The sequence below is a fragment of the Melitaea cinxia genome, chromosome 15 (assembly GCF_905220565.1).
Source record: "Melitaea cinxia chromosome 15, ilMelCinx1.1, whole genome shotgun sequence".
In the NCBI taxonomy this organism is placed as follows: domain Eukaryota; kingdom Metazoa; phylum Arthropoda; class Insecta; order Lepidoptera; family Nymphalidae; genus Melitaea; species Melitaea cinxia.
Genome location: NC_059408.1, coordinates 11,998,466 through 12,023,167, shown reverse-complemented (window position 1 = coordinate 12,023,167; position 24,702 = coordinate 11,998,466). Strand labels below are relative to the sequence as shown.

The window sequence follows — 24,702 nt, the reverse complement described above, 5'->3', positions numbered from 1 at the left end:
AATCGTTATGATTTAAGTAAATAGTACGAAGTACTTACTTAACACTGTTAACTTCACATAACATAATACTTAAAAATAATATCGTAACAAATGTATTTAATGTTCATTTTTTTTTTCTTTTTCATATTTTGATAGTTATATTTGCCCATGAAATATTAAGGAATTTAAATATTAATCAAATACTAATGTTAAAAATTACAATTATGATAGGCTTTCTAAATTTTTATAGTTATACTATATACTTTATAAAAATAAACTGAATATAACAGATTAAATCAGGACTTTGTTTAGGCTTCGTGAGGATGACGCGTGTATTTTCAATACTTTCTCGTCATCTACTCACAAGTATAAACGTCAAATAGCCAATCGTCTCAGCTGAGCTCACAAAGTACAATTTATTGTGTGGCTGGGCTCTAGATGACTGACTGCTTGACGTTGTGTGATTTGCTTCGTTGTTCTGTCTGGTTAAATATCGGATTTAAGGACTTAAGGAAATCTTTTAATATTTTTTTTATAATAATTCAAAATTAGATTTCAATCATGAGTGAACTCAGTCAAGAAGAGGTGAGTTGTATTTTGTAAACGGCCCTTGGCGTAGGTATGGCCAATCTAATTTCGTAACAAAACAAAGCGTTTGTGTCGTGTTAGTGTTTTACGAGTGTAAATTTTACACGTGCGCTGTTCTTGTATCTTGACAATTAAATCGAATTCGTTGCAGATACGAAGACGGAGATTGGCGCGACTTGCAGCTCTTGAAGGCACTGTATCGTCACCAACTCCTACGAGCCCCCCAGTCACTCCAGGCGCCTCAGCACCAAACGATGTCTTAAGTTCTGTGCCCACTTCCCGGTTGTCGCCAGCTCCAACACAAGCATCACGTAGCACAACAGAAGGTTCAGACAATACAAACAAAGGACAGAATTTTTCTGATACGAAAAATGATGACCAAAGTAAATCAAAAATTCCTGGGGATAGTTTAATTGTTACAGAAAAAACCGAAAACAACCTAATGGATGAAATGCCTGACACAAAAATGACTGATCTGTCACAAACACGCCAATACAATAGCTTTGATTCAATGGCTGATGACAACTTACTGAGTTGTGGTTCTGTAAGAGTATTACCCCAATCCACAGTAAGTGGCTCAGAAGTTGCATCCACCAGAGAAGATAGTACTTCTAGATCTATATCCCCTGCACAGTTTGTAGAGCCACCTGCAGTGAGGCCTAGGACTAATGCTTCTTCACCAAGTTGTTCAAGACGCTCTCTATCAATGGAAGTTGATGATGTTTCAGAACGAAATTCCCAAACAGAACAACAACAAGAACCAATGGAGGTAAAGACTGATTATTATATAAAAAAAATGTGAGGTTTTTAATCAAACATTTCTTGTCTTTAATATTCTGGATATTAAGGTTTTTTTTTTTAAATTAAATTTCAAATAAGATTTGTCTTTTATGCTGCAGCTTTAAATACTTATACATATATTTTATATTGATGATATTGTTATATGAAAGGATGAGCTGCTTAATTGGATGCATATCCACAAGCAGCTCATCAAATGCAGGACAGACAATAATTTTTGTATATAATATAATATTACATGTTCTTATCAATCTGTATTATTATTATTTTTGTAAACAAATATTATAGGTTGAATATAATGAGTCAACACAATCTCCAACTCACAAATTACAACGATCTCGGACAATTAGTTGTACAGAAATGACAGAAGAACAACTTCGACATATTATTGCTAAAATACTACAAGTTTCTTGGTCAGAAGAAAGTGCAGGTAAATATGTTACCTTTTCAAGTAACTATTTGATTTTTTTCAATAGAAGTGAACATATAAGTTGATATTTTAATAATTTACAGGAGGAATCTTTGTACCAACAGTGGCAGCATCATTACTCGACAATCCAAAATTAAGTTTGGAGGAATTGGCTTCAGAAGCTCTAATGGACGTGATCTCGCAAATTATTGATGGAATCGATCCTTTGAATCAAAGATTAAATGCTATCACTGAAACTACAAAACACTTCACAGAAGACTGCGGAGTTCTCACATCGACTGGACTCGGTTCAGACACTGATTCAGAAAAAGGGGATTGTTCTTCACCACTACCCACTAATAATATTATCCCTCAAAACAACTTAGCAGTTAGCTACATATTAAAATTTTATTCAAACATAAACCTGTACGAGAGGGAGCACTCCAAAAAGAGTTCAGAACCTCCCCTCAGTGATCTCCTACAGAGTATAAGGACTTTACTAGTGAACAATCTAGTGTTAATTTTAAGGGGGAAGTACGATCTCGAAAAGGGAAGAAAATCTCCACTGCTGCCGTACATTCTAATCGGGAATACGCCCATCGGTCTAATTCCAGAGGTCCTGCTCGCGACATACTCGGACAAGGAAGCCTTCGAGGAAGTGAGTATCGTTACGGTAGATCTTTGACACGCGACACCCCCATTCTTCACTAAGGGGATGTTCACCATTACAAATTAGGCACATGAGGCTCGAAAGGGTGGGAGGAGTTCAGAAAAACATCATAAATTATCACAAGAAATCCTTAAAAAGGTCTTAATGGCTGTAATGAGTTATCACTTATATTTTTTAATAGACAAAAAAAAAATGCTGCAACCTTATCTTTTGTCTGGGAGTTGTAGTATGATGCTTAATTTTCCAAAATGTAATCATAATAAACCTGTAATTAACGATATATTCTAAAAAATTTAATATACATCATACAAAAAAATTCACGAGACTTATGGGTAAGGGCCATAGTCTAAAATTTCATTACATATCACCTTAGGTGGTAGGGTATTAAAAAGTTGTCAAAAACAACAATGGACAACTTTAAAACTTCAATAAGTTACTATCAGGAGTTCTGGCTACCTCACTTATCACGAATGCAACACTACGTGCGTGCGTGCGTGCGTGCGTGCGTGCGTGCGTGCGTGCGTGCGTGCGTGCGTGGCTATGAAATTACAAAATACGTTACATTGATTTAACGACTCGTTAGTTAAACGGTCACGGCCGTTGCGCTGGCGGTCGCGGGTTTGATCCCCGCACACGGTACACGGTGGAGTGCGAGCCGTTCGAACCGAATGATCGAGTGCGTTATGGAGTGCGGCCGTGCAGGTGTTCGTGCCGCTGCTGATGGGCGTGCGCGAGGAGATGCGGCGCTGCGTGTCGCCGGGCGCGCGCGGCGCGGGCGCGGCGCGCGGGCAGGGCGCGGCGCTGCGCGCGCTGCGGGCGCTGTGCGAGCTGCGCGCCGGCCCGCGCCACGCCGCGCGCCCCGTGTGCGCGCTGCTGGCGCGCCTGCCCAGCCTGTGCCCCGCGCCGCTCACCACCGCGCCCGGCCGCGAGATCGCGCGCGTCAGCTTCCTCGGACCGTTCTTCGGCGTGAGTGGTCTACATTATACGACTGCGTCGGAAAACGAGCGAGCGGCTCACCTGAGTGCCTAGTGCGATTTTTATTCACAGAAACGTGACAGAGACGCGTTTATACGTGAAAATTATTTTGTATGGGAATTTTAACAGTGCAGCCTAGACGATAAAGAATAGTATACGATACAATCGATACAGAATCATCTAGCGGTAACCGCGAGAACTAGGTTGAAATCCCGAATTTCCCATACAACACGAAGTTAAAGTTTACGCCCGTTATTGCGAGACGGATTAAACGAAACTTGCACTAGGCACTCTGATGGCGAGCGTAGTGCAGTACTGGAGTTAGATAGAAGTTATCCTCGTAAATGTCCAATGACTTACTTTTAACAATTAAGAAATGACAATTTAAATAAATTTGACTTGAAAATTTTTATTAATTCAGATAATAGTTTTTTGCTTACAAAGAAAAAAAGAACTACTTTAATTACATCGACAAGTAATACAACGTTAGTAAAGGAAAAAATAATCAAGTAAATACGCGTTCTGGCGGGTACATCGTTCCATGGCTTGATTGGCTGGAGCGCCGACGCGGTCGGTCGGAGACGCGGGTTCGAATCCCGCTGGAGCGGTCAATTTTTGATATGATATAAATGTTTAGAATTCTTAATGTGGGGGTAACACAAAAATAAAATCGTAGGTATTAATAATAGCATGGTGTCGTCTCCTGTCAAAGATTTTCATTGTAATATGAAACTTTGAATAGTTACGGGTCTCTGTAAAGAACTCACTATAGACGGCGCCACGGTTCGCTTAAACCGAAAATAAAAATCATCATATCAAAAATTTCGCTCTGGCGGGTACATCGTTCCATGGCTTGATTGGCTGGAGCGCCGACGCGGTCGGTCGGAGACGCGGGTTCGAATCCCGCTGGAGCGGTCAATTTTTGATATGATATTCAAAAATGTTTAAATACGCGTTATCAAAGACACGTGACACGCACCACCTTTCGATTGAATCGGAAATAATCGAAATCGGTCCACCCTGTCAAAAGTTCTGAGTTAACGTACGTAACATTATAACATCTAACATCAGAGGTAACATAAAAAATACAATCGAATTGAGAACCTCCTGCTTTTTTAAAGTCGGTAAAAAAACTGAAGAGTGAGTGCGTCTAGTGAAAATTTTTTGAAATAAATATCATGTAGCAATTATTGATTTTTCTAACAATTGTTTGTCTAAATTAAATTTATACAAAAAATTTACAGATATCTCTGTTTGCGGAGGAAAATCCGAGGTTCGCAGAACGCATGTGTGCGACGGGAAGCGACCAAAGCCTCGCATTTGCCTTACAAAGAGAAGTGGAAGCGAGTCGCAACACATTGCACAACATCTGTCACAACATCCTCCTGTGTCCGGAGGCAAGGGAGCCTCTTCTCAAATACTTTGCCACACTCTTGCAGAGGAATGAACGGAGAGCGCAACTGCAAACTGACGAACGATCTTTGGCCGGTTAGTCATTTTCTTAAAACTAATACCTCTTTATATATGTATGTAAAAACATATTTAATTCAAGGGAAAATTTTGATTTAACATCTGCGTCGTCAATTTTCTCCATGAGTTTCGATTCGGAAAAAAATATTTTCTGTGTCATTCAACTATTCTCATAAACGTTAGAACTTTGTGGAGTTCAACAATGTAAATTCTTTTTTAATTGTCGATATTATATTGAATTAGAAATTGCAAAAATATTATTTGATTATTTTAATAGCTATTAATCAATTAATACGATACATCAACCTTAAACAATTATAAGGTATATTAATGGCAGTAATATAGTAATGAAAGTAAAAAAAAAAATGATATTATTATTTTAAAGTACATAAACATCATATCTACTTGTCAAACCAAAAATAAATAAACTAAATGTAGGTGTTATTGTTATAAAAATAACAGTGAACTAAATTATTTATGTTCAAATTGTTATTCAAACTCGTGTATTAATATTCGATTAAAAGGTCGGAACGATTTGAAAATATGTTCAACCAAAAACATTGATTAGTGGATTCAGCTAAATTCCCATTGCTCCCGTTGGTCTCCAAAAAACGAAAAAATATGCTAGTTTTAATTACTCAGCTACTGCTGCTGCTACTGCTTACTTTCATTACAAATCAGTGACGTAGTCACGAAATTAGGATGATAGGCTATTAGTAGTAGTATTAAATATATACTACTATCATATAGGCCGTACAGATATTTATGGCTATTAGATCTGGGTGTTTGTAAATGTATAATGTGTTTCCAAAAGGATTCTCACATTATTTAAGGACGTTTAATGTACGGCGTCATCGCAATAAAGTAGCATTTATAGACGCTTAAAAAACAAAACAGTTTGTTAAAGCGTCAGTGAATTATTTTATTTAAATTTCGCACACGACAAATATCTAGAATGTCACCAAGATATTTTAGTCATTCTTATTTATTTCGTTGTTTTCCAACAAATGCAGAGTCACATGAAATACAATAAAGGAGGAAAACATTAGATTTTTTTTTTTAACGATAGTTTATTAAACATTATACATATTTACTATTCACAACTTAAGCACTAAATATTTACAGATAGTTTTGGTATAAATCATGTCCGCGTGGAATTGTGCCAAGAATGCTGGCAGTGTTTCCCCGTTGAATCGCTATGCCGATTCAACGGGGTTGCGTCCCACAAAGGCGCCCGTACCTTTTCCCAGGGAACCAACGTCAATCCATCAGGTCTCTTGCCATCATTGCGACTAATTCCAGTAGGCTCGATAAGAGCAGGAACGTCGATGATGGCAAGAGCTCTTTTTATGGTATCATTTAGGGAACCGTGGCGGGAAAACCTACCTGAACTCTTGTTACAGGAAAGGCCGTGTAGTCCGAAGAATCAACCTCTTTTCCGCACGGATATCTGTGTTCAAAGCACAGTGGAGCTCCCAACCGGAGACCGAGAGCAATTCTAAAACTTTCATTATCTCAAAGTATCCCAAGATTTTTAGAAATTAATACATTGTATTATTGTGAAAAATACAATTAGTAGGTACCTAAGCCTATTCGTTACGAAAATCATAATTTTAGTTTTTCGAATTGTCTTTTACAAAAAATCTAAAAAGTAAAACAATTTTTTTTTTATTAACACAGCTTTTCAGATATTAATTTTGAAGCTAATAATTCGTCTGTAGTCTGGTTCTTATATTACGACATGATTGGTTTTTATTAAATTTTGAACTGAACAGTATCACCACCATCAATAATTCTTTTTTAACCACAACTTCAAAAAAGGTGGAGGAGGTTCTCGTGTGTTACCTCATAACTTTTTACTGGTTCTATCGATTTTGATGATTCTTTTTGTTATCGAAAGTTGGTGCTTGTGATGTTTTCCCATTTAAATTTGATCGAACCTGACGAGTACTTGTTGAGACTCGTTATCGACTATCTATGTATACGTAATACTTGTCGACAAGTGTAAAAAAAGTCGGTTTTTTTTTCCGAGCAGAAAAAAATATATAGTAAGCGGGCTTATAAGTTAATATACACGAGTGTAAAACCGTACTTATACATTCGATGTGGATAAATCAATCCGGTCATTGATTTACATGATACATCTATTCATATCAACGTATCACAAACTCACTACGTATGGAAGAAAACAAAGGATTTGTATTAAATTTACTGTCATGTTATAGATTTTTATTGGACTGTTTATAATAAAAAAAGTTTTAAATTATTATTATTAATTAAAATAAAGCAAAATAAAACTATTATTTAAATTTATTATTAAAAAAAAATCAAAATAAAACCGCTGAAACGGTCAATTTTTGATATGATATTCAAAAATGTTTAGAATTCCTAATGTGTGGGTAACACAAAAAAAAAAAAATCGTACATATTAAAAATAGCAAGGTGTCGTCTCCTGTCAAAGATTTTCATTGTAATATGAAACTTTGAATAGTTACGGGTTTCTGTAAAGAACTCACTATAGACGGCGCCACGGTTCGCTTAAACCGAAAATAAAATTATCATATCAAAAATTTCGATCTAGCGGGTACATCGTTCCATAGCTTAATTGGCTAGAGCGCCGACACGATCAGTCGGAGATGCAGGTTCGATCCTCGCTGGAACGGTCAATTTTTGATATGATATTCAAAAATGTTTAAAATAAAACTTAATATTGTATTGCGTTGTATGCTACCAGGTCTTTTTTAATACCTAGGTATATATTTTTTTATAATTAAAAATTATTCAGCCCCGTTCTGGAATTGTATGAAGCGTGCAATTTTAATTAATTGTATGAGTTCGTATTCATCAATTTTAACATAATATTCAATAATTATGAAACAATATTAACAAGCTCTTAATATTTTTTTTAAATAAGAACTTAGTACCTTCTGATATTAGCGAATTCACTAAACACACTTATATTTATATCATTATCGATACATGTAATAAAATGGTAGGAAAGTCAAAACTGTACATTGAATATTTTTTTAAAAGAATACTTGGGGTGTGATCTACAATAGATACCGAAGTCAAAAATATAGTTTTTAGTTTTTGACTGTTTGTCTATTTGTCTTTATGTATGTGGATGGATTGTGCATGGATTTACTTCAAAATTTGGCACGAATATTATTAAGAAGTCGGGTCAACATATAGGCTACAAATTATCACGCTATCGCCTACGGGGAACCAGCAGTGAACCTTTATTTCTTTAACGCAGTCTGTAATAACGGGTAATCTAACGACGCATACTTGAATGTTGTTATTATGTTAATAACCATGCTATAAGCTAGCTTCATACTATAAATAAAGACATTCTGTAGTATATTTAGTATCAGTATTGCACCCGTGCGAAGCCGGGGCGGGTCGCTGGTCAATAATATACGTGAAGCAAAAACTTTCGACCCTTTTTACCAAAATTGCGCGGACAGTGGAGTATGAAATTCCGTACACTTATGGTTTATATAGAAGAGGAGTGCAGAATGCTAAGATATTTTTTAAATTATTCATAAAAAATATAGTAAATCAATAATTAAAAAAAAAAAAAATTACACATCCTACCACCATTTTGACACACACATGCATATTCACACTCTTTTGTCGATTGTCAATGTCAGTACTCTAATTAAAAAATTTCAAAACAGGTTCTTTATTTTCATAATTTTTTGGTTTTCTTTCATTTAAATTTTTAATTATGCTCGAATTTCGACCTCTTGGCAAACACTAGTTTTAGATAAACAGAAAAGTAACAAGATTACTCTTGCGAGATACTCAACATCATTCTCATTACGAGTTTCAGTTATTTAGTATCTTAATTAAACATACATAATATGTAAATATCGGCAACGCTGCGTAGTTCGTCCTATTAGATTTACGTTTATTAACAATTTAAAATAGATTTTACGTACAAATGTCGCTCACCTCGGTAGTTTAATGATTTCTATTGGCGTCTATCCAATTTATATACTTTCCAAGATCAGAGTAGCGTAATCAACAACACGCGAAAATTTTAAAATGCGAATAGGTATATTGCGTGTTACATACGGGACGTAATCGGTGTTATTGTTTTCGCCTTAAATTTTATAGAAATTATAAAATAGATTTTTTGGCTGTAAATATTAGCTATTGCGTATTTATTTATCTAATCCAATAGAAATAAAACAATTAGTCTTGCAGTTTATTGTACGCATTAAAATAAAGTACCTCTTAATTAATGAATAATACAATTTACGTAGGCGCATTGCGAAACTGTTTTTTATTTTGAGCTCTGCCGCGAACGGTTATCCTCAAGTTCGGCAAAAACTTATTTTTTTATTTAAGATTAACATAAAAAAGTAATCGTAAAATGAAAAAGTACTCAAATAATAACTGAATACTCGACTAATTAAATTGACAAGTGAAGCTAATATATTAAAAAGCTTATAGAAAAATGCTTTCTTTTTAATTAAATATAATAATCGTTAGACTGTGTTGTAAGAATAAATAACAGATTAGTAGTGATAATTTAATAAAACTATTACAAGATCAAATGAAACGGCTTGCATTTAATCTTGAAACTTTTTATAGATTTGGCTCGAAAGAAAACCATGTCTTCTATACAAGTCGTATAACTTACTTTGTTTCTAGTGGTGTGTGAAATTGCATCATTAAGAGTAAGTAACATGATAATATTCATAGTCAATGGCATTGTAAAGTCTTCAGATCCTCGCAAAATATCAGTCATTATTACGTACGGATACGCGGAATTCACCCGGTCCTGTGCAGCATAGCATATTAAAAATATTAAAGACGTTTTTTGTAACCGGTAAACATTTTAATGACATTCATCAAGAACTACAAGTATACAACGAAAACAAACTTTAAATAGACTTGTAAATCCCCAATGTCCTTTTTTAAGAATATTATTTGGTTGGTGGTTCTGGTATTAGCTGACCGGACAGACTTCGTTCTGTCAAAAGTTAATAGTATTTTTTTTTTCTTTTCTATATAGTATTAAAACTTTCCGTGGGCCTACAAAAATAAATTAGCCGAATGGGTGTAGCCATTCTCGAGTTATGCGCTTAGCAACATTCATTTTTATTTATATAGATTAGTAAATTAGGTGACGGATGAATGTAAAATTAATAACACCATAAACAATAGTAGTTGGGTGATGACAGCTCTAATATTAAATTTACTAAAAGTTGGAATAGTAACTGAAAATTAAAAATTTCTCCAATAGCTTGTAAAGGTTCGTTCCTAACTCTTACACCTTAATAATAAAAAAGTCTCCATTTGTAAAGCTTTCTATTTTTTTTTTGTTATTGTTTTGTATAAATATTCTTAAATACATACACAATGTATTAACCAGTAGTGGAAACTTTTAGGCTTCTGAACTAATTTTAAATTTTTGTTATCAACACTGCTTGATAGCAGTATCATTTAGCTGTGATCTTCTGTACGGTCGAGGTATTTCATCAGTCGGGCTACTCGAGATTTTGACCACAATTTTTCCTGCCGTGTCCTACCTCCGCCTAAAATAAAGAAAATAAAAATAAAAGTTAGATGGCGACAGGGCCGATCCTGGCTCTATGCTAAGGGGGCCAGTAAGGAAGCCGTCGGTGTGGTGTTGCAGGCGACGGGTTCATGCTGAACGTGTGCTCGGTGCTGCAGCTGCTGTCGGTGCGCATCAAGCTGGAGCGCGTGGACGCGCTGTACACGTTCCAGCCGGGCACGTGGATCAACGTGCGCGACGAGACGCGCCTGTACTTCACGGCGCAGGAGGCTCAGGACTGGCTCGAGTCGCTCAGTTAGTGCTACTGCTATACTTTGCTAATATAGTTTTTAGCCATATGCTTTGACTAGGCCCGTAGTGTGCCCCTGCTTTCTTTCGCTTATGTATTTCTCAACCCACTTTTATTCTCTTTTAAATCTGTCAAACAATTATCCATGAACAAATTAAACAGCCACGGTGACGCTACACATCCCTGTCTAACACCTTTTTCGATATTAAACCATTCAGTGTATGCCCCGTTTATCCTCACACAAGCACTAGAATTCCTATAAAGAGATTGCAATGCGCACAACATTCACGGAAAATGCTGACCACAATTCATTCCTCATCACTCTATCATAGGCCTTTTCTAAATCCACGAACGCGCAATAGACTTTTTTGTTTTTAGCCAAACACTTTTCGGCTATGCACCGCACAGAAAAGACCTGATCCGTACATCCCATTCCATCTCTAAATCCCGCTTGTGCATCCTATACTTTTTCGTCTGTTTCATTCACAACCCTCTCAATCAACATATAATATATATATACATTATTTGTAAGTATTTCATCAGTTCAGCCTAATACAGTCCACTGCTGGACATAGGCCTCCACAAGTTCGCACAACAATGGAGTGGACTCATGTGTTTTGCCCATAGTCACCATGCTGGGCAGGCAGATTGGTGACCTCAGGAGTAGTTTTGTCGCACCAAAGACGCTGCTGCCCGTCTTCAGCCTGTGTATTTCAAAGCCAGCAGTTGGATGGTTATCCCGCCATCAGTTGGCTTTTCCAGTTACAAGGTGGTAGTGGAACTGTGTTATCCCTTAGTCGCCTCTTACGACACCCACGAGAAGAGACAGGGTGGCTAAATTCTTAATTCCGTAACCACACAGCAAGTATTTATCGACAAAAAAATATGTATCAGTCGGCTGTTATCTATAACACAAGCATTAAGTTGCTTATCTTAGGACCAGGCGAGCATGCATCCATAAAAAAAGATAAAAACGATAGTATAAAGAGCCGATAAAATCATTCAAAATTTTCTTTCAAATTAATGAACCACTTATTTAGTCATTTCAAAGATTATAATCATCGAATTTAAAGTTTTTCAAGTAAATTTGTATTGTTTTCAGATAATGATCCGAATCACGAATGGCCGGAAGCTAAATTCCAGACAGTGTGCTGGTTTCTGACCCTGCACATGCACCACGTGGCACTTATACCCGCGCTACACACGCATCAACGACGTATACGGTGGGTTTTGTACTGTATATTTTTCTAAAGCAAAATATATTACAAGATCTTATTTCTGTGCTTACGCATTTATGGCCTAGTAAGGTATGAGAATGCCTTTTTTGTCGCGTATTGTTTTAGTTTTTTACAAAACAGTCATCATATCGAAAATTTCGCTCGAGCGGGTGCATCGTTCCATAGCTTAATTGGCTAGAGCGCCGACACGGTCAGTCGGAGACGCGGGTTCGAACCCCGCTGGAGCGGTCAATTTTTGATATGATATTCAAAAATGTTTAAAACAGTAAATTTTAAAAAGTTCTGAAACCGCTTAGTTGATACAGTAAATATTATACTCCTTAAGAATCTGTTCACAATTTGGGATATAACACATCATAGAACTTTAACGACAATGTGGATAAAATCGTGGGTTCGATTCCCGCTCGGGATGGATATTTGTATTTGGGAAAATACTTTTTACGGTTTGAAGGTCTGTCTTTGTGGGTCTCCCCAGCGTGCCTCGGAGAGCGCGTTAACCCGTCGGTCCCGATTGTTATCACAAATACCTGATAGCGATTATTACTTATAGTCGGGAAATATCCGCCAAGGCGCAGTGGAGTAGCGTGGTGGGTTAAGCTCTAATCCTTCTACTGCATGTAGAATGAACTCTATGCCTGCAATGGGATATTACAGGCTGATGTGTGAATCATGATAATTTAATGTAATTCAGTAGATTTTAATCATAACGAACCATTTTCCACAGAGCTTTCCGAGATCTGCAGAAGGTGATCGAGGAGCTAATGGCTGCCGAGCCACAGTGGAGGAACAGCTACTCGGCGATCAGGAACCGCGAGTTACTGAGACGCTGGCGACGCCAGATCAAGAGACTGCACAGGTAATTGTGTTGATGGTTCACAATCATTTCAAGTCTTTTAATATTTTGCTTAGCTCTAAATCGAGATTGAAATTTTTCATCAGTTTTAATTATGAAATGTTTTAAATTACACTTGAAATTAAGATATAATGTATGTATATAATAATATTATATATATATATATATATATATATATATATATTTTTTTTTTTTTTTTTTTTTTTAATTAAAGACTTAATTTTAAAGGATCATTCGAAAAAAAAATACCTCGAGTAAAAAAAGCGTTGGTCTATTTACTATCTCGACCGGTTCATCTTTGCAACCAAATAGTCTCAATAGGTCTCGAGGACTGGTCATTTCATCGGACCTGGCTCGTTCTATCCAATTTAATTTATCAAAAGTCGCGACTCGTTCATAGACGATCCAATTGTCTCAGAAACACAGATAATAAAGCCGGTATAGTATCTCGTCTCCTAGCGACTCACAAAATGTTCAATCGTTTTTTTATATATCTAGGTCGGCAAACAAGTATTAGTTACCGTAGCATATGGACGCCTGCAACACCAGAAGAATCGCACTTCCGTAGCCGACCCTACCCTCACCCTCCCCAGGAGGTCTAGGCACCTTACTCACAACAAAAACACGACACTATTTGTCATTTGACTATGATCTGTATAATCGAGATACTAGATTATGAGCGGGATACATCCAGCCGGATCGGCGATGACCGCTCTGCTGTAATGGTGTGCGTGCCGTGTCGGCGGCGCCTAAACATCGACGGTCGCGGGTTCGATTCCCGCTCCAAGCGGATATTTATCTTTATACAAATGTTTATTTCCGGTCTGGTCGCTAGTCCTAGTGGGTCTCCTCACCGTGCCTCGGGAGCACGTTGAGCCGTCGGTCCCGGTTGTTATCTTAAAAACCTGATAGCGACCGTTAGTCACAATAGGGAATAAATCCGCCGACTCGCATTCGAGCAGCCCGGTGGGTGGAGCTCGATCCTTCTCCTACACGGGAAAAGAGGCCTATGGCCGGTGGTGGGGTGTTCAGCCAGCTAATAAGAGAGAGACGGGCGGCGCGCAGGTCGAAGCAGTGCGCGGAGACGGCGCTGCTGGACCCGGAGCTGATGCGGCGCGGCGTGCAGTTCTACGCGTCGGCGTGCGCGCTGCTCGTGCGCCAGCTGCCGCGCGCCGCCTTCCGCGCCACGCCCGAGTGGTACGTCGAGGACATCGCCGAGTTCATGCTCTTCGCCGTGCAGTGAGTGCGCTCTCGCCTAGCCTATCTCAATACATTACGCTGCTGGACCCGGAGCTGATGCGGCGCGGCGTGCAGTTCTACGCGTCGGCGTGCGCGCTGCTCGTGCGCCAGCTGCCGCGCGCCGCCTTCCGCGCCACGCCCGAGTGGTACGTCGAGGACATCGCCGAGTTCATGCTCTTCGCCGTGCAGTGAGTGCGCGCTCGCCTAGCCTATCTCAATACATTACGCTGCTGGACCCGGAGCTGATGCGGCGCGGCGTGCAGTTCTACGCGTCGGCGTGCGCGCTGCTCGTGCGCCAGCTGCCGCGCGCCGCCTTCCGCGCCACGCCCGAGTGGTACGTCGAGGACATCGCCGAGTTCATGCTCTTCGCCGTGCAGTGAGTGCGCTCTCGCCTAGCCTATCTCAATACATTACGCTGCTGGACCCGGAGCTGATGCGGCGCGGCGTGCAGTTCTACGCGTCGGCGTGCGCGCTGCTCGTGCGCCAGCTGCCGCGCGCCGCCTTCCGCGCCACGCCCGAGTGGTACGTCGAGGACATCGCCGAGTTCATGCTCTTCGCCGTGCAGTGAGTGCGCTCTCGCCTAGCCTATCTCAATACATTACGCTGCTGGACCCGGAGCTGATGCGGCGCGGCGTGCAGTTCTACGCGTCGGCGTGCGCGCTGCTCGTGCGCCAGCTGCCGCGCGCCGCCTTCCGCGCCACGCCCGAGTGGTACGTCGAGGACATCGCCGAGTTCATGCTCTTCGCCGTGCAGTGAGTGCGCTCTCGCCTAGCCTATCTCAATACATTACGCTGCTGGACCCGGAGCTGATGCGGCGCGGCGTGCAGTTCTACGCGTCGGCGTGCGCGCTGCTCGTGCGCCAGCTGCCGCGCGCCGCCTTCCGCGCCACGCCCGAGTGGTACGTCGAGGACATCGCCGAGTTCATGCTCTTCGCCGTGCAGTGAGTGCGCTCTCGCCTAGCCTATCTCAATACATTACGCTGCTGGACCCGGAGCTGATGCGGCGCGGCGTGCAGTTCTACGCGTCGGCGTGCGCGCTGCTCGTGCGCCAGCTGCCGCGCGCCGCCTTCCGCGCCACGCCCGAGTGGTACGTCGAGGACATCGCCGAGTTCATGCTCTTCGCCGTGCAGTGAGTGCGCTCTCGCCTAGCCTATCTCAATACATTACGCTGCTGGACCCGGAGCTGATGCGGCGCGGCGTGCAGTTCTACGCGTCGGCGTGCGCGCTGCTCGTGCGCCAGCTGCCGCGCGCCGCCTTCCGCGCCACGCCCGAGTGGTACGTCGAGGACATCGCCGAGTTCATGCTCTTCGCCGTGCAGTGAGTGCGCTCTCGCCTAGCCTATCTCAATACATTACGCTGCTGGACCCGGAGCTGATGCGGCGCGGCGTGCAGTTCTACGCGTCGGCGTGCGCGCTGCTCGTGCGCCAGCTGCCGCGCGCCGCCTTCCGCGCCACGCCCGAGTGGTACGTCGAGGACATCGCCGAGTTCATGCTCTTCGCCGTGCAGTGAGTGCGCTCTCGCCTAGCCTATCTCAATACATTACGCTGCTGGACCCGGAGCTGATGCGGCGCGGCGTGCAGTTCTACGCGTCGGCGTGCGCGCTGCTCGTGCGCCAGCTGCCGCGCGCCGCCTTCCGCGCCACGCCCGAGTGGTACGTCGAGGACATCGCCGAGTTCATGCTCTTCGCCGTGCAGTGAGTGCGCTCTCGCCTAGCCTATCTCAATACATTACGCTGCTGGACCCGGAGCTGATGCGGCGCGGCGTGCAGTTCTACGCGTCGGCGTGCGCGCTGCTCGTGCGCCAGCTGCCGCGCGCCGCCTTCCGCGCCACGCCCGAGTGGTACGTCGAGGACATCGCCGAGTTCATGCTCTTCGCCGTGCAGTGAGTGCGCTCTCGCCTAGCCTATCTCAATACATTACGCTGCTGGACCCGGAGCTGATGCGGCGCGGCGTGCAGTTCTACGCGTCGGCGTGCGCGCTGCTCGTGCGCCAGCTGCCGCGCGCCGCCTTCCGCGCCACGCCCGAGTGGTACGTCGAGGACATCGCCGAGTTCATGCTCTTCGCCGTGCAGTGAGTGCGCTCTCGCCTAGCCTATCTCAATACATTACGCTGCTGGACCCGGAGCTGATGCGGCGCGGCGTGCAGTTCTACGCGTCGGCGTGCGCGCTGCTCGTGCGCCAGCTGCCGCGCGCCGCCTTCCGCGCCACGCCCGAGTGGTACGTCGAGGACATCGCCGAGTTCATGCTCTTCGCCGTGCAGTGAGTGCGCTCTCGCCTAGCCTATCTCAATACATTACGCTGCTGGACCCGGAGCTGATGCGGCGCGGCGTGCAGTTCTACGCGTCGGCGTGCGCGCTGCTCGTGCGCCAGCTGCCGCGCGCCGCCTTCCGCGCCACGCCCGAGTGGTACGTCGAGGACATCGCCGAGTTCATGCTCTTCGCCGTGCAGTGAGTGCGCTCTCGCCTAGCCTATCTCAATACATTACGCTGCTGGACCCGGAGCTGATGCGGCGCGGCGTGCAGTTCTACGCGTCGGCGTGCGCGCTGCTCGTGCGCCAGCTGCCGCGCGCCGCCTTCCGCGCCACGCCCGAGTGGTACGTCGAGGACATCGCCGAGTTCATGCTCTTCGCCGTGCAGTGAGTGCGCTCTCGCCTAGCCTATCTCAATACATTACGCTGCTGGACCCGGAGCTGATGCGGCGCGGCGTGCAGTTCTACGCGTCGGCGTGCGCGCTGCTCGTGCGCCAGCTGCCGCGCGCCGCCTTCCGCGCCACGCCCGAGTGGTACGTCGAGGACATCGCCGAGTTCATGCTCTTCGCCGTGCAGTGAGTGCGCTCTCGCCTAGCCTATCTCAATACATTACGCTGCTGGACCCGGAGCTGATGCGGCGCGGCGTGCAGTTCTACGCGTCGGCGTGCGCGCTGCTCGTGCGCCAGCTGCCGCGCGCCGCCTTCCGCGCCACGCCCGAGTGGTACGTCGAGGACATCGCCGAGTTCATGCTCTTCGCCGTGCAGTGAGTGCGCTCTCGCCTAGCCTATCTCAATACATTACGCTGCTGGACCCGGAGCTGATGCGGCGCGGCGTGCAGTTCTACGCGTCGGCGTGCGCGCTGCTCGTGCGCCAGCTGCCGCGCGCCGCCTTCCGCGCCACGCCCGAGTGGTACGTCGAGGACATCGCCGAGTTCATGCTCTTCGCCGTGCAGTGAGTGCGCTCTCGCCTAGCCTATCTCAATACATTACGCTGCTGGACCCGGAGCTGATGCGGCGCGGCGTGCAGTTCTACGCGTCGGCGTGCGCGCTGCTCGTGCGCCAGCTGCCGCGCGCCGCCTTCCGCGCCACGCCCGAGTGGTACGTCGAGGACATCGCCGAGTTCATGCTCTTCGCCGTGCAGTGAGTGCGCTCTCGCCTAGCCTATCTCAATACATTACGCTGCTGGACCCGGAGCTGATGCGGCGCGGCGTGCAGTTCTACGCGTCGGCGTGCGCGCTGCTCGTGCGCCAGCTGCCGCGCGCCGCCTTCCGCGCCACGCCCGAGTGGTACGTCGAGGACATCGCCGAGTTCATGCTCTTCGCCGTGCAGTGAGTGCGCTCTCGCCTAGCCTATCTCAATACATTACGCTGCTGGACCCGGAGCTGATGCGGCGCGGCGTGCAGTTCTACGCGTCGGCGTGCGCGCTGCTCGTGCGCCAGCTGCCGCGCGCCGCCTTCCGCGCCACGCCCGAGTGGTACGTCGAGGACATCGCCGAGTTCATGCTCTTCGCCGTGCAGTGAGTGCGCTCTCGCCTAGCTTAGCTACTCGCCCGACCGATGTATACGTAATACGTATCAAATTAAAATAATCTCAATACATTCAAATGGTTCATCTCGTTCTGACCGATAACGGATACGAAATTATTATAAGTATCTGATTTGTGCAATCGGTTTAATTCGGGGGGTTTAATTTTAGATAAATATCGTTAACGTATGCGGTGTACTTTTGTGTATAATAAAATTATAATTTTGATTTTACTAGATCCTTCTAGCTTTTTAACTTTACAATGAGACTGTCTGAGCGGATATATTGTATAACGCCTATAGCGTGGCACCCTACCGTGTCTTCTCTAACGACGTATCCGTGTTTGCAGATATGTGCCACAAATAGTCGCCTACTACATCGAGGATCCAATAATAACTTGGCTACTGACGGCTATTTGCAATTCTCATCTTATCAAAAACCCGTATCTCGTCGCGAAAATCGTGGAAGTTCTATTTGTGATCAATCTTTCGTTACCGATTAAATTGAAAAACGACGCAGTATACGAGAAGTTTATGGACCACCCGATGTCGCAGACGGCCTTGCCGAGCGCTCTGATGAAATTCTACACGGACATTGAGACGACAGGGCAAAGTACAGAATTCTACGACAAGTTCACGATAAGATTCCATATTAGTATAATTCTTAAGAGTATGTGGGAGAGACCGATACACAAACAGGTAATGTGATAATAACGTAAATAACAAAAATGTACATATGCAATTGAATATGTCTGATAAGATGAACTAAAAACATCTTTTATTTTCAGGCTATTATCAAAGAATCTCGGTCGGGTCGACAATTTGTTAAGTTTATAAATATGCTTATGAACGACACGACATTTCTTCTAGACGAATGCCTTACGGTATGTACATCTTAATTTTTAATATCAAATAGTATTTATTCTTATTCTACTAATCAAACAAAACTGAAAATCTATTTTGTTTTAAACATAAGACTCGATTTGCTTACTTTTACCATATTTTAAGATCGTTTGTTGTTTTCACCAAAACATAGTTATCATTAAGTTAAAAAAATTAGTTCCAGTACTCCAGTAAGAAACAGTAAATTTAATTTTTTTTTCAAAAAAACTCAAATTACTTTTTTTTACAATTTTTTTGAATCACAATTTTAATGCAGACAAGAATCAGAAAGAAAAATTGCAGTAATTCTTTATAAATAAACTGTTATTCATTGTTGATAGATTAATTTGTTCGAATATTGTGGGTAGTTAGTAAATAAGTAATATTATAGGCATGGAATACTTTTAATTTGTATTGAAACTTTTTTAAACACTTTACTAATTGTCAAGAGAACAAAGAGAGTCCATAACAAAAATCAACTTTATTAGCGTGACAGATGGCGCTATGCGTGAAAATCGAATAATGAATTTACCAAAGATTATAACATGATCGATTCAGCCCGTAGCATCTCATTGCCGGACAGAGGCCTACTTCTCCACGTAGGAGAAGGATCTAGTATAGCCACACCGGCTTCCTCCGCTTTCTTTTCTCTCGCCAACACTAGGGACATTACTATATCTATCGTAATATTGAATAAAGTCGAGGATATAAAGAGGTAATGTCCACCGAGACATGAAGGTTTTGAGCAAGTAAAATGTTTAAGCAAACGCTCACGGCCCGCTCGCCGCCCGCAGTACCTGAAGCGCATCCACGAGGCGCAGGAGGCGGAGGCGCGCGGCGCGGCGCGCGCGCGCACGCTGGCGCAGGACGAGCGCCAGTGCCGCTCCTACCTCACGCTGGCGCGCGAGACCGTGGACATGCTGCAGTACCTCACCGTGGACATCAAGGAGCCCTTCCTGCGCGCCGAGCTCGTCGACCGCCTCGCCTCCATGCTCAACTTCAACCTGCAGCAGCTCTGCGGGCCCAAGTGCAACAACCTCAAGGTCGCATATCGCTCGCTTCACACTGCTGGCCGTAGGCCTCTTTCCCCGTGTAGGAGAAGGATCGGAGCTTAATCCACCGCGCTGCTCCAATGCGGGTCGGCGGATATATTGCCTACTATGAGCAACGAATCGCTATTACGTGTTCATGATAACGACCGGGACCGACAGCTTAACGTGCTCTCCGAGGCACGGTGGGGAGACCCACGAGGACTAACGACTAGACTGAAAATAAACATTCGTATAAACAGAAATATCCAATCCGAGCGGGAATCGAACCCCGCGACCGTCGATGTCGTCCCATACCTATACGAAAAGTAATAAGAAATTCTAACAAATATAGAATGGTAAGAAATAATGTGATGTGATTGCAGGTACGCCGGCCAGACGTCTACGGTTGGGAGCCGCGGCGGCTGCTGAGCCAACTCGTAGACATCTACCTGCACCTCGACGCGCCGCAGTTCCACGCCGCGCTCGCGGCCGATGAGGTATAGCTTTACGTTCTTATGAACCTGATTTCTTATCCAATAATTGTTTACTAGCAAACGGAAAAAAACGACCTCAATAACATCGACAAGTAATACAACGTAAGTAGACGAAAAAAATTAACAAACGTACTAGTCGTCACTACAATTTTCGAAAGTTCCTCTCGATTTGTCTAGGATACCATCATAGGATCCTGGTTTCCTTATCACGGTGCCACCCTTGGGATATGACCTTTCTAACAAAAATATTTATTAGATTTCAATTTGATTGAAATTGGATTGAAATATTGAAGCTAAAGTACGTATTAGACACGACGCAAAAACAATGTTTAATTGTGTGTTAATTAGACATGTTTCAGATCACTTTTAAAATTCAAATGCACATATAATCAATTAATTCATATATTTCGCAGCGATCTTTTCGTAAAGAACTTTTCGAGGAAGCTGCTTTACGTCTCGCGAAGTCCTGTATTAAGACTTCTTCCGAAATAGAACGATTCAAGGCGCTCGCGGATAACGCTTACCAAATTGCTGGTAAGTATAGTATATTCATTCATAGAAATATTCCTCTAAAACTGTTATATATTAGTTATAAATTTTTGGATCATTTCTGACAAAAGTCTTAAATATTAATACACTATTTATATAAAATATATAGGTTCTAAGAGTAATATTATGTTTTAGTGTCAAATCAGCAAAAGAGTGATGAGTTTGCGGATGCGCCGGAAGAATTCCGAGATCCACTGATGGATACTCTTATGACTGATCCTGTGTTCTTACCTTCAGGAAAGGTAATGTCTTTTGTGTCCGTTAGTTACATTATGTCATTTAATACACAGAAGTATAACTTATACTCATTCTAGATATTGAGAAGTGGAAGTGTCAATACTAGAATAATATTAATAAATATCAACATTGAATTATTACGATGACTTTATATACCCATCAGATAGGTAAATATTTATTTAGTTGCTATAACATTTTATTCTGTTACTAATGGCCTGTGGGTAATGTAGCTTTTTTTTAAAATCTTTATTTATTTATAGAGGGTTTATTCATACACTGAATATATCACCCTCATAGGCTCATATTAATCTTATCTACTCTTAAATAATAGTTTGTACAAGTTATACATACTTATAGGGCTATGTCCAGCAGTGGACTGCGATAGGCTGAAGTGATAATGATGATAATACATCATCACAGCCTCCGCGGACAATGGATTGCTCAAAATCACATTACACAGAAACAAATCGAACAACTTAATATTATATTTCGACTGTCCCTGTCCTGACTCCACTGTGTGTGTGTGTGTGTGTGAAATTGAAAAAAGGCACTTTACAGGAGAGCACTGAAGTTAATTTTGGGTACAAAATTGTCATTTATTGGTCTATCTGCAAATAATTTCAGATATATGCTAAACTTTTATTGACAAGGAAATGTATATGTCATTTTATGCAAAATGTTAAATTCAATACTTTATTACGTTAATCAATTAGTGTGAACAATCGAAACAGTCAGTTTCGATTATTTACTTGGGAACCATTTCACCAAAGCTTATCGAATGGGACTCTCGATATTTTACGTTGTACATATATATTAGTTAGCTAGCTGTGCCCGCGACTTTGTCCGCGTGGAATTTAACAAAAAAATTATAGTACAATTCGCAGAGTTATAAAATAAATAAATTTCTAAAATAAAAGTACATCAGCTATCTATCTGCCAGTGAAAGTCCCGTCAAAATCGGTCCAACCGTTCCAGAGATCAGCCGGAACAAATAGACAGACAGACAAAAACGCTAAAAATGTTAATAGTATACTTACCGTGTACACGTCTATATGCATTTATTAAAAAGCCGTTATTTTAATATTACAAACAGACACTCTAATTTTATTTATTTGTATACACTAGCTGCCCGGACTGACTTTGTTCTGTCAAAAGTTAATAGTAAAAATAATTGTTTTTTTTTTAGTATTAAAACTTTCCGTAGGCCTTAAGAAACACACAAAAAATAAATTAGCCGAATTGGTCCAGCCATTCTCGAGTTATGCGCTTAGCAACATTAATTTTTATTTATATAGATAATATACTAGCTGCCTGGACAGACTTCGTTCTGTCAAAAGTTAATATATTTTTAATTATATAGATTTAAAAAAATTATATATATATATATATATATATATATATATATATATATATATATATATATATATATATATATATATATATATATATATATATTAGTATTAAAACCTTCCCTGAGCGTTAAGGAACATACAAAAAAATAAATTAGCCGAATTGGTTGAGCCATTCTTGAGTTATGCACTTAGCAACATTCATTTTTATTTATATAAGATTGTATATATTTCCAGGTTATGGATAGGTCAGTAATATTACGACATCTGCTAAACAGCGCTACAGATCCTTTCAATCGACAACCACTCACAGAGGACCAACTGCAACCAGGTACATATTTGTGTAGGCAATGTGTATTTAATTTCAATAGACTTCATCTATAAGTATGACTAAACACTATTTATTTATTTTTTATAGCGACAGAATTAAAGGAAAGGATAATTCAGTGGCAACGCGAAAAGAAAGCATCAACTTCTTAAGTATTTAACGACAACTAAGTCTGATGTATATAACATATATCATATATAAAGACTAAAGCTGGATATATTAGGCTATTCGCGGACTATTGTTCACATGTATGTATGAGAGATTAGAATGCAACTAGAATGAGATGTATTTGGTACATCACCTGATTCTAAATTGTTCAATCAATTACTATGTAAGATATTACCAATAAAAATTTAACCCTAAAATTAATCAATGGTTCATTTTCGTCTAGTAAATATATTTATCAAATTAAAAATAAGAATCTGCCATGATTGATGAGACACATTAAATGTATTTTGTAAATTTCTTGTGTATTCAATTTTTTAATTCTTAATTATTTTTAATAAAGCATTCATCTTGAAAAGAGAAACAAATTGATTTGCTTTACCTACAAGTTAGAAAGAGGCCTAAATATATGAATATCATAACCACAATTAAATGTAATTGAAAATTACAAATATGGTAGCTTTTTTTTTCAAGTTTCAGTGCAATTTTTTTAAATTATAACATCTTAATTTAATGTTCTTTAAAAAGTCATAAAAATAAATATATCTTCCACTTTAGTTACATACATACATACATTAGTGGAACTAATGATATGCATTGATAAAATGATAATAATATATCACAAGAGGATACTTTATGGAATGTTAAAATAAAAACTTTATTTTCATGAAAAGTAAAATATATTATTTTATGGATTTAGTATATAATTGCACATAGTGATTTTAATTTAGGTTATCATTAGTTAATTTTTTTTGATCAATCCTCATTGTCAATGTGATTTTGTTCCTTTCATAATAATTATCAATAATCATATTATCAATGTAAATTTTTTAGGTAATAGAAGTCAAATAATCAGAACGCATTTCTATAACAAAAAATAATACTGTAAGTACACTTTATGAAATGAGCAAACATTAACAGATTTGTTTTTACATTTGGGAAGAACTATAAATGCACAGTTTCTTATTTTTCAAGTTATAGAGAATTTGTCCTGTCACTGCCACTTTATCTATTTAGTAATATAGATCAGGCATTCCTAAATTAAATACTTCTAGACCAGAGCTTTTAATAGCCTTTGAAAATGGTAAAAAGAGAAAAAAATATATAGTAGAATGATATCTCTCTTTTACTTCTTAGATTCTCTTCTTTTACAATGGGTTTCATCCTACTATAATTTTTTTTTGGTTTTACAAGATCTACACTGGTCTATTCATGGTCTCATTGTATTATAATTTGACTCTTCTATTTATCTTATACATAAAGAAAACTGTATAAAACGTTTTTGTTGATGTCAATAAAATACAATAAATATTTATTTTGTTTGTTTTCTACATATATATACACTTCAATTTATTTATTCAATAATCTTGCATCCTGTGAAACTTAATCCCTGAAATAATTAAACTGTTTAATTTATAATAATTTATTTATTGTCAATACAGATAATAACATTTTATAACCCATGTTATGAGGACATGTGGCAGCAACTTAATTAATAACTTATTATTACAAATAAGAATAAAACTAAGAGCTAGGTTTAGCTGTTAATAGCTCCAAACTAAAAATAATGCCAATTAATGAGGTAGCTAAAAAATGAGATTGCAATAAATTGTAAATCATCTAGTCATAGATATTCAAACACTGAAAAAAAAATAGACATTCAAAGACAGGCTGCTTTACATTTGTATAGAGTAAATCTAAGATAACCTTTATCTTATTGAACTGTATATTTTTGAAACCAACATCCTGTTCCGTTCTACTTCAAATAAAAAAATATCATTAACATGAAATATTTTAGTATATTTGCACTTAACTTTAAAAAAAATTATAATATAAAAGCTAAAGCCGTAATTTTCTTTTAA

The 24,702-nt window shown here is 40.8% G+C and overlaps 1 protein-coding gene across 1 annotated transcript; it reads left to right on the top strand.

Annotated features, from left to right (window-relative positions):
- The first annotated feature begins 370 nt into the window (after positions 1-370).
- LOC123660724 (ubiquitin conjugation factor E4 B) lies at positions 371-23,137 on the top strand. Its single transcript, XM_045595773.1, has 18 exons — positions 371-564; positions 719-1,336; positions 1,654-1,795; positions 1,879-2,432; positions 3,147-3,410; positions 4,664-4,907; positions 10,540-10,713; positions 11,811-11,931; positions 12,671-12,802; positions 13,865-14,038; positions 18,156-18,504; positions 18,594-18,689; positions 19,482-19,730; positions 20,102-20,215; positions 20,626-20,746; positions 20,897-21,003; positions 22,585-22,678; positions 22,766-23,137. The coding sequence occupies exons 1-18, from the start codon at positions 541-543 to the stop codon at positions 22,825-22,827; spliced, it is 3,639 nt and encodes a 1,212-aa protein (XP_045451729.1). The 5' UTR covers positions 371-540; the 3' UTR covers positions 22,828-23,137.
- Positions 23,138-24,702: the final 1,565 nt, after the last annotated feature.

Bases quoted from the DNA above. Each gene is read 5' to 3' on its own strand.
- LOC123660724 (XM_045595773.1), top strand. From the start codon at position 541: ATGAGTGAACTCAGTCAAGAAGAG. The intron at 2,433-3,146 runs GTGAGTATCGTT...GCGGCCGTGCAG, and splicing joins ACAAGGAAGCCTTCGAGGAA to GTGTTCGTGCCGCTGCTGAT. The intron at 21,004-22,584 runs GTAATGTCTTTT...ATATATTTCCAG, and splicing joins TGTTCTTACCTTCAGGAAAG to GTTATGGATAGGTCAGTAAT.